This window comes from Oncorhynchus keta, chromosome 5, assembly GCF_023373465.1.
Source record: "Oncorhynchus keta strain PuntledgeMale-10-30-2019 chromosome 5, Oket_V2, whole genome shotgun sequence".
NCBI lineage: Eukaryota > Metazoa > Chordata > Actinopteri > Salmoniformes > Salmonidae > Oncorhynchus > Oncorhynchus keta.
In genome coordinates, this window is record NC_068425.1 from 34,169,856 (window position 1) to 34,187,246 (window position 17,391).

General features: G+C 40.5%; 2 protein-coding genes, 1 long non-coding RNA gene and 1 pseudogene across 12 annotated transcripts in view; 2 read left to right on the forward strand and 2 right to left on the reverse strand.

Moving 5' to 3' along the window:
- Nucleotides 1-9,811, forward strand: part of LOC127930193 (zinc finger protein ZFP2-like) — a 42,467-nt gene extending 32,656 nt beyond the window's left edge. For 4 of the 5 annotated variants that reach the window (XM_052519763.1, XM_052519762.1, XM_052519760.1 and 1 more), the window contains 2 exons: nucleotides 6,127-6,310; nucleotides 6,717-9,811. In XM_052519763.1, the coding sequence (XP_052375723.1) occupies nucleotides 6,127-6,310; nucleotides 6,717-8,041 (1,509 nt within the window). In that variant the 3' untranslated portion in view covers nucleotides 8,042-9,811. Of the gene's footprint in view, nucleotides 1-6,099; nucleotides 6,311-6,716 lie in introns of those variants that run through there. The other variant, XM_052519759.1, reaches the window with a different exon arrangement.
- The window catches only part of LOC118372693 (gastrula zinc finger protein XlCGF57.1-like), a 150,374-nt pseudogene that overhangs the window by 32,746 nt on the left and 100,237 nt on the right, over nucleotides 1-17,391 (forward strand).
- Nucleotides 93-12,966, reverse strand: LOC127930201 (uncharacterized). Its single transcript, XR_008137156.1, has 2 exons — nucleotides 12,371-12,966; nucleotides 93-6,262 (listed from the first exon to the last, which is right to left on the reverse strand). It is a non-coding gene; the product is annotated as an uncharacterized LOC127930201 (long non-coding RNA).
- Nucleotides 14,522-17,391, reverse strand: part of LOC118372692 (zinc finger protein 239-like) — a 74,039-nt gene continuing 71,169 nt past the window's right edge. For all 6 annotated transcript variants that reach the window (XM_052519739.1, XM_052519738.1, XM_052519740.1 and 3 more), the window contains exons 2-3: nucleotides 17,071-17,260; nucleotides 14,522-16,676 (exon numbers count right to left, since the gene is read on the reverse strand). In XM_052519739.1, coding sequence (XP_052375699.1) covers nucleotides 15,136-16,676; nucleotides 17,071-17,260 — 1,731 coding nt within the window. In that variant the 3' untranslated portion in view covers nucleotides 14,522-15,135. The remainder of the gene's footprint in view (nucleotides 16,677-17,070; nucleotides 17,261-17,391) is intronic.

A 17,391-nucleotide genomic window follows, 5' to 3' on the forward strand; every position in this document is an offset into this window, starting at 1 on the left:
CCATATTCATTCGTTCCATTTGAACAACTGGACAAAATAAACAATGGTGGTAATAAAAACGTCATATTTTGTCCTTCAGAAAAGTAGCCTACTAGCCTATCGCACACTGTTTATTTAATACAAGGCAACGAGAAGCTAAAGTCAGAAACCATGGAGAAATAATGAGGCCAAAGTAAAGTTGGTTTTATATTCACACATTCGGACATTCAACAGACATTCGCCAAAAGCCATTTAAAATTGTAAAAATCAATAATTATTTCACCGTTTGTCACAAACTAGGTATGATTTATTAATTAACTGTCTATTAGCATAATTTTACAACCTTTGCTTGGAGTAGAAATTCCAGTTTTGATATGATAGAAATTTAAATTTGATAGACTACATGCCCTCTATCAAATCAAAACTGGATTTTTTCCCCAAAACAAAGGTTGTAAAAGTGTGCTAGACATTTATAGAATAAATAATATTTAGTTTTATGTTTCCGTGACAGTTAATTAGTTATTGATTTATACCACTTTAAATGGCTTTTGACAAACCAACTTTACCTTGGTGAAATAATGAGGCCAAGCCTACACCTTGCAGTAGCGGTGTGTGGGTAAAATGACCAGGGAAGCCAAGACAGAAAAATAGCCATAATACATGTTGTGATAATTGCGTTGTTATAACCTGTTAGTTCATATGTCTGGACTCAGCTGAGACAAGAAGACAGTGGCAGAATACATTCAACCAGACCTTTGTTACATCATAAAACTAGAGAGCAACATCTGTCCTGTTAAGTTCACAAGAAATGTTGCATGTAACAGTTACATGACCTTCAGAATGGTCGAGCAAGTTACCGCAAGTCGAAAAAAGAAAACAGGCGCTGCCTCCACTGTTCAAGTTTCATTTCAACATCCTCTAATCACCTATATGCTTAGTCTACTAGTGACAACTCAAATATACCAAAAACCAGGGGTGCAACTTTCACTGGGGATGGAGTGAACATGTCTCCACCTCATTCTGAAATTGCATCTTTGTCCCCCCTAGTTTTATCATTGGAATGTGATACTAAATGTATTAATGGTGTGCTTTAGGACCATGCGTACGCCTCCGAGAGGTAGAGTAGGCTGTTTGGAGTATTTATAGGACTGGATAAAAAATAAATAATAATAATGGCATAGCTATAATAATAATAATATATGCCATTTAGCAGACGCTTTTATCCAAAGCGACTTACAGTCATGTGTGCATACATTCTACGTATGGGTGGTCCCGGGAATCGAACCCACTACCCTGGCGTTACAAGCGCCATGCTCTACCAACTGAGCTACAGAAGGACCAAATTGACACGCTGCTACCTTACAATGCATGCAACGCAATAGACTTTTGCAACACTAGCTAGCAACTCCATAGACCAAGCTATGGTAAGAGCTAGACATATTTCACTGTCGGACAGGACACAACTCTAACTGTAGCTGAGAAAACAAATACACGTAAACAGCACGTTGTGCACTGCAGTGAGCATATGCATGCTGGCTAACATCAGGGAAAACTCACCAATTTCAAACATTCAGAATAAATTCCATTGTGCTTCTTCTCCTGTCCTCTTGAAAATGTAATACAAATCTGTTTAGATCAACAGTGGCCAAACTAACAACTCTGCCAGTTGACTGGCTTCATTGACCGTCTTGATTATTTTTTACAACTCCGATCTGGATATTTGTCAACAACTCTGCCATGTACGGCGCTAGGGGTGGGGGCAAGAAAATCTGTTATGAATTATATATATTTTTTTTAATGACATGTATTGGGGTGGCACGTAGCCTAGTGGTTAGAGCGTTGGGCCGGTAACCGAAAGGTTGCTGGATCGAATCCCCTAGATGACATGGTAAAAATCTGTTGTTCTGCCCCTGAACAAGGCAGTTAGCATACTGGGGAACGGTGGGTTATCATTGTAAATAAGAATTTGTTATTAACTTACTTTCCTAGTTAAATAAAGGTTAAATCAAAAATAAATAGTAACTAAATTGCTAAAACAAAGGTTTAAGGAAATACAGGCAGGGACCACATTACTACAAGACTAAATCATTCAGTCAATTAATCATGATGGTCTTGTAAGTATTAAAGCAGAGTGTTAACTTAATTTAAACTCAATAAATAAATCATTTTGAAGAGCCTGGTCCTTCCCCCACCAGCAGCCAACCAGCAGTGCAACTACCAGTCCCAGGGGTCCCCTCAAGGAGGTATACTGACAGACAGTATTAAAGCAGTGTGTTAACTTAATTTAAACTCAATAAATAAATCATTTTGAAGAGCCTGGTCCTTCCCGCACCAGCAGCCAACCAGCAGTGCAGCTACCAGTCCCAGGGGTCCCCTCAAGGAGGTATACTGACAGACAGTATTAAAGCAGTGTGTTAACTTAATTTAAACTCAATAAATAAATCATTTTGAAGACCCTGGTCCTTCCCCCACCAGCAGCCAACCAGCAGTGTAGCTACCAGTCCCAGGGGTCCCCTCAAGGATTTATACTGACAGACAGTATTAAAGCAAAGCTATACACTGAACAAAATATAAATGTATCATGTAAAGTGTTGGTCACATGTTTCATGAGCTGAAATAAACGATCCCAGAAATGTTCCATATTCTCAAAAATATTATTTCTATAAAATGTTTTGTACATTTGTTGAATTTCTTTACATCCCTGTTAGTGAGCATTTCTCTGTTGCAAGATAATCCATCCACCAGACAGGTGTGGCATATTTATTACACAGGTGCACCTTGTGCTGGGGACAATTAAATTAAACTAAATGGCCACTCTAAAATGTGCGGTTTTGTCACACAACACAATGCCACATATGTCTCCAAGTTTTTAGGGAGTGCTGGTGTCAACATTGTGAACAGAGTTCCTCATGGTGGCGGTGGGGTTATGGTATGGGCAGGCATGCATAAGCTACGGTCAACGAACACCATTGCATTTTATCGATTGGCAATTTGAAATCACTAAAATACCGCAACGAAATCTTGAGGCCCATTTTTTAAGGTAGCTGTAACTAACAGATGCATATTTGTATTCCCAATCATGTGCAATCCATAGATTAAGACCTAATGAAGTTATTTCAATTGACTGATTTTCTCATATGAAGAAAAATATATTCAATTGTTTCATGTTGCGTTTTAGATTTTTGCTCAGTATAATAAAACATAAAGCCTCAAAAGTTAGTGGAATGGGATTAGTGTGGTGTGCAATGAATTCTTGTAGGCGGTAAAAATCACTGTGGGAGCACCTCCTCTAAGAGTCTGAATTGGGCTCTGAGAATGTTTGGCTCATAAGCAACCTGCATAATCATTGTTTGAAGTACAATAGACCAACATAGCTACTGTAGTAGGTCAAAGCTGTGTGCTGGAAAACCTTGGTAGAGCATGGGTGGAGTTGGGATCATGGGTGGAGTTGGGATCATGGGTGGAGTTGGGATCATGGGTGGAGTTGGGATCATGGGTGGAGTTGGGATCATGGGTGGAGTTGGGATCATGGGTGGAGTTGGGATCATGGGTGGAGTTGGGATCATGGGTGGAGTTGGGATCATGGGTGGAGTTGGGATCATGGGTGGAGTTGGGATCATGGGTGGAGTTGGGATCATGGGTGGAGTTGGGATCATGGGTGGAGTTGGGATCATGGGTGGAGTTGGGATCATGGGTGGAGTTGGGATCATGGGAATTAATTTTTTCAGCTTCAAACCAATGCCTACTTTTCACTTAATGTTGTTTTTTGTTTCTCATTCTTACTATAATAATTAAAACTAAATTGCATAGTGACTGTAAAATAAGCTACATTAAAGGTAGACTCAGCAAAACGATGCCACAAGCAGCACCGCAGATATTGCAATGAGCGAGATGCAAGACTTTACTCTCACACAGTCACTCACAGTATCTGTGCAAAGGGTATGCTTCATGCTCTTCCAGCATGGTAGCCATGGGACCAAAACATTGGAGAAGTTTAGCCTCGCGGTTCAACGTTCTTGGTTATTGCGGAAATAAAATGACATTTTATTGGTCACATACACATGGTTAGCAGATGTTAATGCGAGTGTAGCGGAGTGCTTGTGCTTCAAATTTCGACATTGCAGTAATATCTAACAAGTAATCTAACACATTCACAACTACATTATACACACAAATGTAAAGGGATGGATAAGAATATGTACATATAAATATATGGATGAGCGATGGCCGTGCAGCATAGGCAAGATGCAGTAGATGCTATAGAATACACTATATACATATGAGATGAGTAATGTAGGATATGTAAACATTATTAAAGCGGTGTTATTTAAAGTGACTAGTTCTGCCTTTATTAAGTCCATGTTATTGACTCACTATGCTGTTTACTTTGTGCATATAGCCTACATCATATCACTGAAACTACCTTTAAACTCAGAATATGCTATTCTGTTCTTTTGAATGTTTTGTTTCCTAATTCCTGCCTACAGATATGTTAGACCATGTAAAATGACTCAAATTACAAAACTACAAAATGCGTCATTGTTGGATTCTTCTAAAGTAGGTCTACCTCAAGTCCTGGCAGTGTGTTAACTTAATTTAAACTATTAACACTTAATAAATTATTTACTAAATAAATACCCTGTTCCTTCCCCCACCAGCAGCGTAGCTACCAGTCCCAGGGGAGCCCTCAAGGAGGTATACTGACAGTAGGGTACATTGCTTTATAAAATAAGCAACAACCACCTAGACCAATTCCAGGATTTAATTCAATCATATACATTTGCCATGTTTTGTAGGGTTAAATAATGCTTATAGTGTTAAATAATGGGATGTTCACATAATTTTCCTTTGTATTTTATTGATTCATCTGCAGGAACAGTCGCACCCATGGCCCTCACGCTAGCGCCGCCTCTGCCTACATAATATGTTAAGGAATCCCTAGTTATCTTTCCGTCCTCGTTAAGTGTGCACTTGTTCACTTTCCTTCACTCCCACTAGCCCATGACTAGCCCAATCCAATGGTAGATTTTCACAACTCGAAGCACAAAAATATGTTTCAAAACACTTAGGCCATTTTCAATTGATCACTTTTGAAAATATTTCTGAATGTTGTTGATTTTTAGATGTGGCTGCTGTTACAGTAACAAGTCACATAGAAAAGTGGATCTTGAACAATGTTACATGGGGCAGAAATTACACCAGGCAACACCCATACCTTTTTACTGTAGGTTTCTACTACATGCCACAATACCCCTATAACTGATGGTTTCTTCTATGTATGTGTAACGGATGTGAAACAGCTAGCTTGTTAGCGGTGGTGCTCGCTAAATAGCGTTTCAATCGGTGACGTCACTTGCTCTGAGACCTTGAAGTAGTAGTTCTCCTTGCTCTGCAAGGGCCGCGGCTTTTGTGGAGCGATGGGTAACGATGCTTCGTGGGTGTCAGTTGTTGATGTGTGCAGAGGGTCCCTGGTTCGCGCCCTGGTATGGGCGAGGGGACGGTCTACAGTTATACTGTTACATATGTACTGTATAAGAATACTGAAACTATGAGACTGAGATTTTTCTCAACATGCTCCAAAAGTGGGATAACGAGCAGCAATAGTTCTGGTGTTTAGGTTTTGTGTCACTGGTTATTTGAACCAATCATGATTTTGCAGGTGTTACCATCTGTCACATGTTGGAAGGGGAGGGGACATTCAGCCCGTATCTTGAAAGAGGGGGTGGAGCTTCTCATTCCGGTTCTTCTCCTTGTTCTACCATCTCTTAATCTCTCCACTTATGAACCCAGAACTTAAGCGAGCAGTTGACTAATTATGTGACACTTAACCCAAAATTTAACTAAGATTAACTCGGGTGAAAGATGTTAAACTCCAATGAATGCTCAACCAAACATTCTGAACATAAGATGGAGCATTCCAAGTGTTATCAATTTTGAAATTTGTAAAAAAAAAAATATATAAAAACCACTTCCATCTGAAATATTTGGCAAAGTGATTGAAAATGTTGTGGAAAGTAGTGATCAGTGACACACTTCAGGAGAAATGTGATATTAGAAGTATGCACCAATCAATCAGAAATCCAGACTAAAGTAATCAAATGTTTGGTCTAATGATATTCTATGTACAATTCTTCCTGTGGTCACCAGGACAGAGCTAGTCCGTCCCCCTCCACCCTGCCGGAGTCCCCTGGTCACAACTCTCCTGGTAGCGCCTTACTGCTGGATCTGAAGAGGGTGTCTGTGTGGCTGGTCGACTGCAGGAAAACACCAGGGCAGAGTGGAACTGTGAGAGAAGGACACGAGGAGGGAGATGAAGATATGATTTCATCAAGTAAGAACAATGTGTGAGACTACAAATCTGATTCTGCAACTTCTGTTAATTCACTGATAAACAGGAAACACTCAGTGGCCAGTAAATTGTCTATCCAGTTTCATGAATGGAGGGGGTTGTACCTAATAAACTGGCCAATGAGTGTATATTGATAAGGGCAGCAGGTAGGTTAGTGGTTAAGAGCGTTGGGCCACTAATAAAGGTTGCTGGTTCAAATCTCTGAGTCGACTTGGTGAAAAATCTGTCTGTGCCCTTGAGCAAGGTACTTAACCCTAATTGCTCCTGTAAATTGCACTGGAGAAGAGAGTCTGCTATATAACAAACACATTTTTATAATTTTAAATATAGTGTTTCTTTATGGACCCATATTTCCAAAACATAGTTATTCAATGTCTTTGTTTCACAGGGGACAGCACTAACCATTCTCTCAGTTGGAGGGGCTTGTCATCTGCGGACCCTCAACAACATTGTGTTGCTGACGAGACAGAGAAGTGTCTCTATAGACCAGAGCACCCCAAGAAACACCAGCAGAGATGTAGAGGGAAGAAACCTCACCACTGCTGCTCTGACTGTGGGAAAAGTTTCACTAGCAGGAGTGATTTCATTATTCACCAGTGGATTCACACCCGGGAGAAACCGTACTGCTGCTCTCAGTGCGGGAAGAGTTTCACTGCTTCTAACGCCTTCCAATCTCATCTGCAAATTCATGCAGGGGAGAGGCCTTACCCCTGCCTTGATGGTGGAAAGAGCTTCAATCAGTCAAGCAACCTGACTACACACCAGCTAACACAAACTGGAGTGAAGCCTTTTATCTGTGATCAGTGTGGAAAGAGCTTTGCTGTAGCTTCCACCCTGAGTAGACACCAGGTTACACACACTGGAGAGAAGCCTTATAGCTGTGAACAGTGTGGGAAAAGCTTTGCTGTAGTTTCCTCCCTAATTAGACACCATCGAACACACACTGGAGAGAAGCCTTATAGCTGTTATCAGTGTGGAAAGAGCTTTGCTGTATCAGAAAAACTAACTATACACCAGCGAACACACACAGGAGAGAAGCCTTATAGCTGTGATCAGTGTGGGAAGAGCTTTGCTGTAGTTTCCTCCCTGATTAGACACCATCGAACACACACTGGAGAGAAGCCTTATAGCTGTTATCAGTGTGGAAAGAGCTTTGCTCTATCAGAAAAACTAACTATACACCAGCGAACACACACAGGAGAGAAACCTTATAGCTGTGATCAGTGTGGGAAGAGCTTTGCTGTAGCTTCCACCCTGAATAGACACCAGCTAACACACAGTGGAGAGAAGCCTTATAGCTGTGATCAGTGTGGGAAGAGCTTTGCTGTAGTCTCCTCCCTGATTAGACACCATCAAACACACACTGGAGAGAAAACTTATGTCTGTCTATGTGGGAAGAGCTTTGCTCTAGCTTCCACCCTGACTACACACCAGCGAACACACACTGGAGAGAAGCCCTATAGCTGTTATCAGTGTGGCAAGAGCTTCAGTCAATCAGTACACCTGAATACACACCAGCGAACACACACAGGAGAGAAGCCTTACAGATGTGACCATTGTGGAAAGAGCTTCAGTCAATCAGTACACCTGAATACACACCAGCGAACACACACAGGAGAGAAGCCTTACAGCTGTGATCATTGTGGAAAGAGCTTCAGTCAATCATTAAACCTGAAAACACACCAGCGAACACACACTGGAGAGAAACATTAGATAGACAATACAGTACCAGTCAAAAGTTTGGACACACCTACACATTCCAGGGTTTTCATTTTTTGTATTTTCTACATTGTAGAATAATAGTGAAGACATAAAAACTATTGACATAACACATATGGAATCAAGTAACCAAGAAAATTTTTAAATAATTCAAAATATATTTAAGATTCTTCAAAGTAGCCGCCCTTTGCCTTTGACAGTTTCGCACACTCTTGGCATTCTCTCAACCAGCTTCATGAGTTAGTCACCTGGAATGCATTTCAATTAACAGGTGTGCCTTGCTAGATGTTCATTTGTGGTATTTCTTTCCTTCTTAATGCCTTTGAGCCAATCAGTTGTGTTGTGACATGGTAGGGGTGGTATACAGAAGTTAGCCCTATTTGGTAAAAGACCAAGTCCATATTAGGGCACCATCGAGAGAATCCTGAACTGTTGCATCACCGCCTGGTATGGCAACTGCTCGGCATCTGACCGTAAGGCGCAACAGAGGGTAGTGCGTACGGCCCAGTACATCAATGGGGCCAAGCTTCCTGCCATCCAGAACCTATATAATAGGTGGTGTCAGAGGAAAGCCCATAAAAGTGTCAGACTCCAGTCACCCTAGTCATAGACTGTTCTCTCTGCTACCGCACGGCAAGCAGTACCGGAGCGCCAAGTCTAGGTCCAAGAGGCTTCTAAAACAGCTTCTACCCCCAAGCCATAAGGCTGCTGAACAATTAATCAAATGGCCACCCATCTATTACATTGACCCCCCCTCATTTGTTTTGTACACTGCTGCTACTCGCGGTTTATTATCTATGCATAGTCACTTCACCCCGACCTATGTGTACAAATGACCTCTAACCTGCACACTGACTCGGTACTGGTACCCCCTTTATATAGCCTCGTTACGGTTATTGTTTTTGTGTTACTTTTTTACACATTTTGACTTTAGTTCATCTTCTTGAACTGCACTGTTGGTTAAGGGCTTGTAAGTAAGCATTTGATGGCCAGGTCTGCACTTGTTTTCGGCGCATGTGACAAATTAAGTTTGATTTGATTCTTTATTATTCTACAATGTATAAAATAGTTTAAAACAACAACCTTGAATGGGTAGGTGTGTCCAAACTCTTGACTGGTACTGTATGTGGGAAGAGCTTCGTTCATTTAAGGCCAATGAGAAAACACAAGCGTGCCATATTTCATCTCCCTCCTATCCGGACCGTTCCAGATCCATAAATAATGGATCAGTAGAACACATCTAGTGAACAGTCATATTTCATCTCCCATTCTTAGAAGGTTGCCTCAGTCTGATCACCATGGTAACCTCTGTGCAGCATAATATGCAGCTCTGATCTAGGATCAGGTCTCCCCTGTGTCTATGTAATATCACACATTTGTGATTTGAGTGGATAAATGTTATCATAGAAGATGTCACAGTGAACCTGTGTGTTGGGGGGGATAATCTTCTTTCATATATTCATGGTACTATTGTCATTAAATCTCATTATGTATAATGTTTCAACAATAGGTACATATTCATGTATTCAATTGATCCATAAATTCAATCCATTGTATTCTAAACATGAATATATCACTTCAATGTTATATTTTTATTATAATAATAAACTAATCTAAATTGACTTATGTTCCTAAAACTAATCAATATTATTTTGGATAATAATATCCATGAGGTCCAGGTAATAACTATGTATACTGTGTCTTGTAACAACGGTTAATGTAATAACTTTTAGATTTATAATGTAATAAAACCGGTAAATGTAATATCTTGTTGGTTAATATGATAAAATGTGTAATTGTTATAGTATAACTTTTTCCATTTAATGTAATAAGTTACATTATCAGTCAGGTGAGTAAGAACTTTTGTGATGAATAACATAATGACTTCAACCGATCATGTAAAAACACAGAAATCAATGTTTTAATGTGTTACTTTACTAATGTTAATGCACATACCACCCTCCACCAAACACAAATCTAGCGCAGCGGTAATCAGTCCGGTATTTACGAGACTAACCTTACTGGGCCTCAGCCAATAAAAATATGGACTCTTGAAGAGAACCTTGAAAAGTGATGTTAGGATATATACAGTTGAAGTCGGAAGGTTACATACACTTTGGTTGGAGTCATTAAAACTTGTTTTTCAACCACTCCACAAATTTGTTGTTAACAAAGTATAGTTTTGGCAAGTCAGTTAGGACATCTACTTTGTGCATGACACAAGTAATTTTTCCAACAATTGTTTACAGACAGATTAATTCACTGTATCACAATTCTAGTAGGTCAGACGTTTACATAGTATACAAGTATAAACACCATGGGACCACGCAGCCTTCATACCGCTCAGGAAGGAGACGCGTTCTGTCTCCTAGAGATGAACGTACTTTGGTGCGGAAAGTGCAAATGAATCCTAGAACAACAGCAAAGGACCTCGTGAAGATGCTGGAGGAAACAGGTACAAGAGTATCTATATCCACAGTAAAAAGAGTCCTATATCGACATAACCTGAAAGGCCGCTCAGCAAGGAAGAAGCCACTGCTCCAAAATTGCCAAAAAAAAGCCAGACTGGTTTGCAACTGCACATGAGGACAAAGATTGTACTTTTTGGAGAAATGTCCTCTGGTCTGATGAAACAGAAATAGAACTGTTTGGCCATAATGACAATCGTTATGTTTGGAGGAAAAAGGGGGAGGCTTGCAAGCCTAAAAACACCATCCCAACCATGAAGCACCGGGGGTGGCAGCATCATGTTGTGGGGGTGCTTTGCTGCAGGAGGGACTGGTGCACTTCACAAAATAGATGGCATCATGAGGGTAGAAAATGATGTGGATATATTGAAGCCGCATTTCAAGATATCAGTCAGGAAGTTAAAACTTGGTCGCAAATGGGTCTTCCAAATGGACAATGACCCCAAGCAAACTTCTAAAGTTGTGGCAAAATGCTTTAAAAATCCTGAATGATAGTAAATGCATTATGTCCACAAAGTCAAGGTATTGGAGTGACCATCACAATGCCCTGACCTCAATCCCATAGAACATTTGTGGGCAGAACTGAAAAAGCGTGTGCGAGCAAGGAGGCCTACAAACCTGACTCAGTTACACCAGCTCTGTCAGGTGGAATGGGACAAAATTCACCCAACTTATTGTGGGAAGCTTGTGGAAGGCTACCCGAAACGTTTGACCCACGTTTAAACAAATTAAAGGCAATGTTACCAAATACTAATTGAGTGTATGTAAACTTCTAACCCACTGGGAATGTGATGAAAGAAATAAAAGCTTATAAATCCTTCTCTCTACTTTTATTCTGAAATGTCACATTCTTAAATAAAGTGGTGATCCCAACTGACCTAAAACAGGGAATTTTTACTAGGATTAAATGTCAGGAATTGTGAAAGACTGAGTTTAAATGTATTTGGATAAGGTGTATGTAAACTTCCGACTTGAACTGTTTCAAAACAATCCATGTCTTTGTTCCATCGATGTCTTTGTTCCAGTGTTTTTTCAAGTTCTAATGTAAAAAACTATATCAAAACTATTTTATTTTAGACAGATGATATTGGGATTACTCTGAATATAACATATGGACATTTCCTATGGGCGGATATGGAAACATACAATATCCTGTGATAGCCCTATGTGGACATCTTGTTTTCTGAATATGACGACAAATACTGACAGTAGGCCTACATTGTATATTTTAAGCTCTAGACTGAGGTCTTGATATGCTAAATAAGGACAAGTTCTGATGCTTCTTTGCGCGGAGGATATGCGCAATAATTTGACTAATATTAACTCCATATCATTCTTCGACACTACCTGTCATTGTATTACTTCCGCATAAAGACGCGCGCAACACAAGCTAACAGAAGCGCCGTAACTGGTAGCCTAGCAACAAAAATCACCTATTTTCAATGGTCGTTTTCTTTATTTGGGCGCAACAAATTAGTGTATAAACGCTGTGTGGTCGAACTGACATCTGGAGAAACAATTTGAGGTGTTCAAATAACTTAACCGGTGCCTTCAAAGCCTCTCAATGGCAAATATATAGCATCAACAATCCAAGGTTTATATACATAATTGGTGTCGGCGATTCCTAATTATTTCTCCCTGGTTCTGACTTGACCTGCTTGTTGCGCATTGCCTCGTTTCATCCATCTGTGTGCGATGAGCTAGTAGGCTACTTGGCTGAAATTACCACCGTGGTTTATTTTCTCCTGCTGTTCAAATCGAACTCATGGATGTGGAAGATCACACGTGAAAACTGGACCTAAACATTTAAAACACCACAATAGGTATACTATTAATAAAAGTCAACCAAACTTACCCGATCCATCGTGGAAGCTGACGTTACTGTATTCTTTCTAAAAAAATAAACAACGACACTAAATGTGTATGCTACAGTTACTTTCTTAGTCACAGCGTTCAGATAAAGAAAAGCTCGACCACAACTTCATAAATATCAAAACTCCATTTAAGTTGTGACAAATGAACGTCTCATTTAGACTAATCTTACATTAGAAACATCCTGCAAAAGCGTGTGGTAATGTGTTTGGTTTGAAAACTAGATAGAGGATGATAACAAAGTACTTCCTGTTGATGCTTTTCAGCTTCTTCTGTGGTGTTTAAGAGGTGCCGCCACCTACTGTATATAGTCATCAACACCTCTCTTCAAGTGGGTGAGGCAGTTTAGGGAGTCATTATGCTAGAAAATACTTTTGTATTATATCATGAATCTATTTAAACTGTACATGACATGTTTCACTGTTTTAGTATCATCCTGAATGATAGTAAATGCATTATGTCCACGTGTGGTTTTATTGTTTTTATATTTGCGAATAAAATCTAAAATCACAAATCTAAGGTATTTATAGAAACAACAAAAACAGCTTAGATAGAGAAATTATTTGCTATTGTCTTTCAAATGAGCTCATGGCTAGATGCCTTTATAGGGCGTGTAGCGGTCCTCTGAATGGAAGACGCAAAAGCGTCCCGCCAAGGGCTTATAGCGGTTTTAGGAGTGCAGACTAAGAAACTTATATTCGATCAAATAAACCTCACATAACAAATAAGCCATTCGTTTTTTATTGACCAAATTCAACACATTTTCATTGACCTCCACACAAAACTCCTTGCCTGGTCGATCGAAAAAACACCACCTACTGGAGGGCGACAGATTTTCCCTCGAGTTGGGCCTCTCTCTTTGCCTCTTTCTGTGACAACGTTCTCTTCGAGCGTCCAGATATTTTGTATTGGCTGAGGCCCAGTAAGAGTGGCCTCGTAAATAAAATACCGATTAGCGCTGCGCCATCCTTGTGGTGAAACAGTAAAGACCGATGTATGTTCAATCCGACGTCTGCAGTGGCCATAGAGCATTTACGACGATGCAACCTTGGCAGAAGTCAGGACATTCATACTTGCTGCGCTTCACCGAGCAGAGCTGTTGTGAAGGAAGGGGTCTTCTTCTTTGGTATTATGACCGTCTGCAAACAATTGCTACTTATGCAGGACTCCAAATGATTTGTCTATTTATCAGCCTACTATTCCGTAATGAATAGAAATAATAACAGGGCAGAAATTCATGACACTTTCTGTATATGTTCATACAAGTGACCACAGGAAACTTTGAAGTTTAGAGTTTTAATTTGGTTTGCAACCCGGAGGCGGAGTTCAGTTTATTGTTATTTGCAGTTTCCCAATCCTCCTTCTTCTTGCCCGACCGAGCCCCCTGTCTCATTGAATATAAGAACTACCGATTAATTGTTATTTCATTTTTTTTTTAAATCAATGTGTCTATAACTGTGTGCTTGTTTGTGTAAGAGTACAAGGGCATAGGTTTGTGTGTGTGGGTTTGTAATTGGTGGAGGGTGGTATGTGCATTAACATTGGTGAAGTAACACATTAAACATTGGTTTAGGTGTTATTACATGATCGGTTTAAGTTATTACATTATTCATTAAAAACAGTTGTTACTTGATACCAATAACTTATTACATTAAGTGGAAAAGGTTATTAGACAACATTTCAACATATTAACCAACAAGATGTTACATTTACCAGTTTTATTACATTATAAATCTAAAAGTCATTACATTAACCGTTGTTACAAGACACAGTATGCAGAGATCTTGCCTTGAACTCATGGAAATAATTATCCAATATATTATGGATTAGATTTAGGATCATTTTAATCAATACAGATTTATAAAATACACAATTTAAGTGATAACTTCTTGTTTAGAAGATAATTGGATTGAATGTATTGATCAATTGAATACATGAATACATTATTCTACATAATGACATTTAATAATAATAGTATAATGAGTACATGAAAGAAGATACAATTATCAACCCCCCTCCAACACACAGGTTCCCTATAACATTTCCTATGATAACATTTATCCATGTAGATCAATGTGTGATATTACATAGACACAGGGGAGACCTGATCCTAGATCAGAACTGCATACTATGCTGCACAGAGGTTACCATGGTGATCAGACTAAAGCAACTGTTTAAGAATGGGAGATGGATATGACTGTTTACTAGATGTTTTCTACTGATCCTTTATTTAGGGATCTGGAACCGGTGCCAGATGGGAGGGAGATGAAATACAGCATGTTTGTGCTTTCTGTTGTTTTCTCACTGGCCCTAAATAAACAAAGCTCTTCCCACCTGGACAGACATAAGGTTCCTTCTCCAGTGTGTCTTCACTGGTGTTGTCACGTTCTGACCTTTATTTCCTTTGTTTTGGTATTTATTTTAGTATGGTCAGGGTGTGAGTTGGGTGGGCAGTCTATGTTTGTTTTTCTATGTTTTGGGGTATTTCTATGTTGTCGGCCTAGTATGGTTCTCAATCAGAGGCAGGTGTCATTAGTTGTCTCTGATTGAGAATCATACTTAGGTAGCCTGGGTTTCACTGTGTGTTTGTGGGTGATTGTTCCTGTCTCTGTGTTTTGCACCAGATAGGGCTGTTTTTGGTTTTCCACGTTTATTGTTTTGTAGTGTTCATGTTTATCTGTTTTTATTAAACATGAATCAATATAACCACGCTGCGTTTTGGTCCTCTACTTCACCACAGGAAAACCCTTACAGGTGTGAATAAAGGGTACATAACTGACTGACACGCTTCCCACACTGATCACAGATATAAGGCTTCTTTCTCACCAGTGTGCAAGGCCTCTCTAATGTGTGTGTTCGCTGATGTGTAGTTAGTTTTTCTGATACAGCAAAGCTCTTTCCACACTGATCACAGCTATAAGGCTTCTCTCCAGTGTGCGTTCGCTGGTGTGTAGTTAGGGAGGAAGCTCGAGCAAAGCTCTTCCCACATAGACAGACATAAGTTCTCTCTCCTGTGTGTGTTACCTGGTGTCTAATCAGGTTGGAAGCTACAGCAAAGCTCTTCCCACACTGATCACAGCTATAAGGCCTCTCTCCTGTGTGTGTTAGCTGGTGTCTAGTTAGTTTTCCTGATACAGCAAAGCTCTTTCCACACTGATCACAGCTATAAGGCTTCTCTCCTGTGTGTGTTCGCTGGTGTGTAGTCAGGGCGGAAGCTGCAGCAAAGCTCTTCCCACACTGATCACAGCTATAAGGCTTCTCTCCTGTGTGTACACGCTGGTGTACAATCAGGGCGGAAGATACAGCAAAGCTCTTTCCACACTGATCACAGCTATAAGGCTTCTCTCCTGTGTGTGTTCGCTGGTGTGTAGTCAGGGCGGAAGCTGCAGCAAAGCTCTTCCCACACTGATCACAGCTATAAGGCTTCTCTCCTGTGTGTACACGCTGGTGTATAATCAGGGAGGAAGCTACAGCAAAGCTCTTTCCACACTGATCACAGCTATAAGGCTTCTCTCCTGTGTGTGTTCGCTGGTGTGTAGTCAGGGCGGAAGCTGCAGCAAAGCTCTTCCCACACTGATCACAGCTATAAGGCTTCTCTCCTGTGTGTGTTCGCTGGTGTACAGTCAGGGAGGAAGCTACAGCAAAGCTCTTTCCACACTGATCACAGCTATAAGGCTTCTCTCCTGTGTGTGTTCGCTGGTGTCTAGTTAGTTTTCCTGATACAGCAAAGCTCTTTCCACACTGATCACAGCTATAAGGCCTCTCTCCTGTGTGTGTTCGCTGGTGTCTAGTTAGTTTTCCTGATACAGCAAAGCTCTTTCCACACTGATCACAGCTATAAGGCTTCTCTCCTGTGTGTGTTCGCTGGTGTGTAGTCAGGGCGGAAGCTACAGCAAAGCTCTTTCCACACTGATCACAACTATAAGGCTTCACTCTAGTGTGCTTTAGCTGGTGTGTAGTCAGGCTGCCTGAATGATTGAAGCGCTTCCCACACTGATCACAGCTATAAGGCCTCTCTCCTGTATGAATTCTTACATTAGATTTGAAGGTGTTAGATGCAGCAAAACTCTTCCCACACTGATCACAGTGAATAATGAAGCCACTCTGGCTTGTGAAACTCTTCCCACAGTCAGAGCAGCAGTGGTGAGGTTTCTTCCCTGTGTGTCCCTGCTGGTGTTTCTTGAGATGTTCTGATCTGGAGAGACTCTTCTCTGTCTCCTCAGCAACATGTTGAGGCTCCCCAGACGATAAGCCCCTCCCACTAAGAGAACGATGGTTAGGGGTGTCCCCTGTAAAATAAAGACCTTGAATAGTTAGTATTTGTATATGAACCCATATTTCCAAAACATTTATTTTTTATTGTTTTATTATTTAGCAGACGCTCTTATCAAGAGCAATTTACAGGAGCAATTAGGGTTTAGTACCTTGCTCAAAGGCACAGACAGATTTTTCACCTCGTCGGCTCAGACATTGGAACAAGCAACCTTTTGATTAGTGTCCCAACACTCTTAACCAGGAGGCTACCTGCTGCCCTTATCATCAAACAATTTATTAGGTACAATCCCCTCCATACACGAAACTGGACTGAATTTACTGGCCACTGAGTGTTTACTGTTTATCAATCAATTAACAGAAGATGCAGAATCAGATTGTAGTCTAATCCACATCCCCCATTGTTCTTACTTGATGAAATCAGATCTCCATCTCCCTCCCCCTCCTCGTGTCCTTCTCTCACAGTTCCACTCTGCCCTGGTGTTTTCCTGCAGTCGACCAGCAGCACAGAAACCCTCTTCAGATCCAGCAGTAAGGCGATACCAGGAGAGTTGTGACCAGGGGACTCCGGCAGGGTGGAGGGGGACGGACTAGCTCTGTCCTGGTGACCACAGGAAGTATTGTACATAGAATATCATTAGACCAAACATTTGATTAGTCTAAATCTCTGATTGATGGCTGCATCCTTATAATACCTCCTTTCTCCTGAAGTGTGTAACAATTCACTACTTT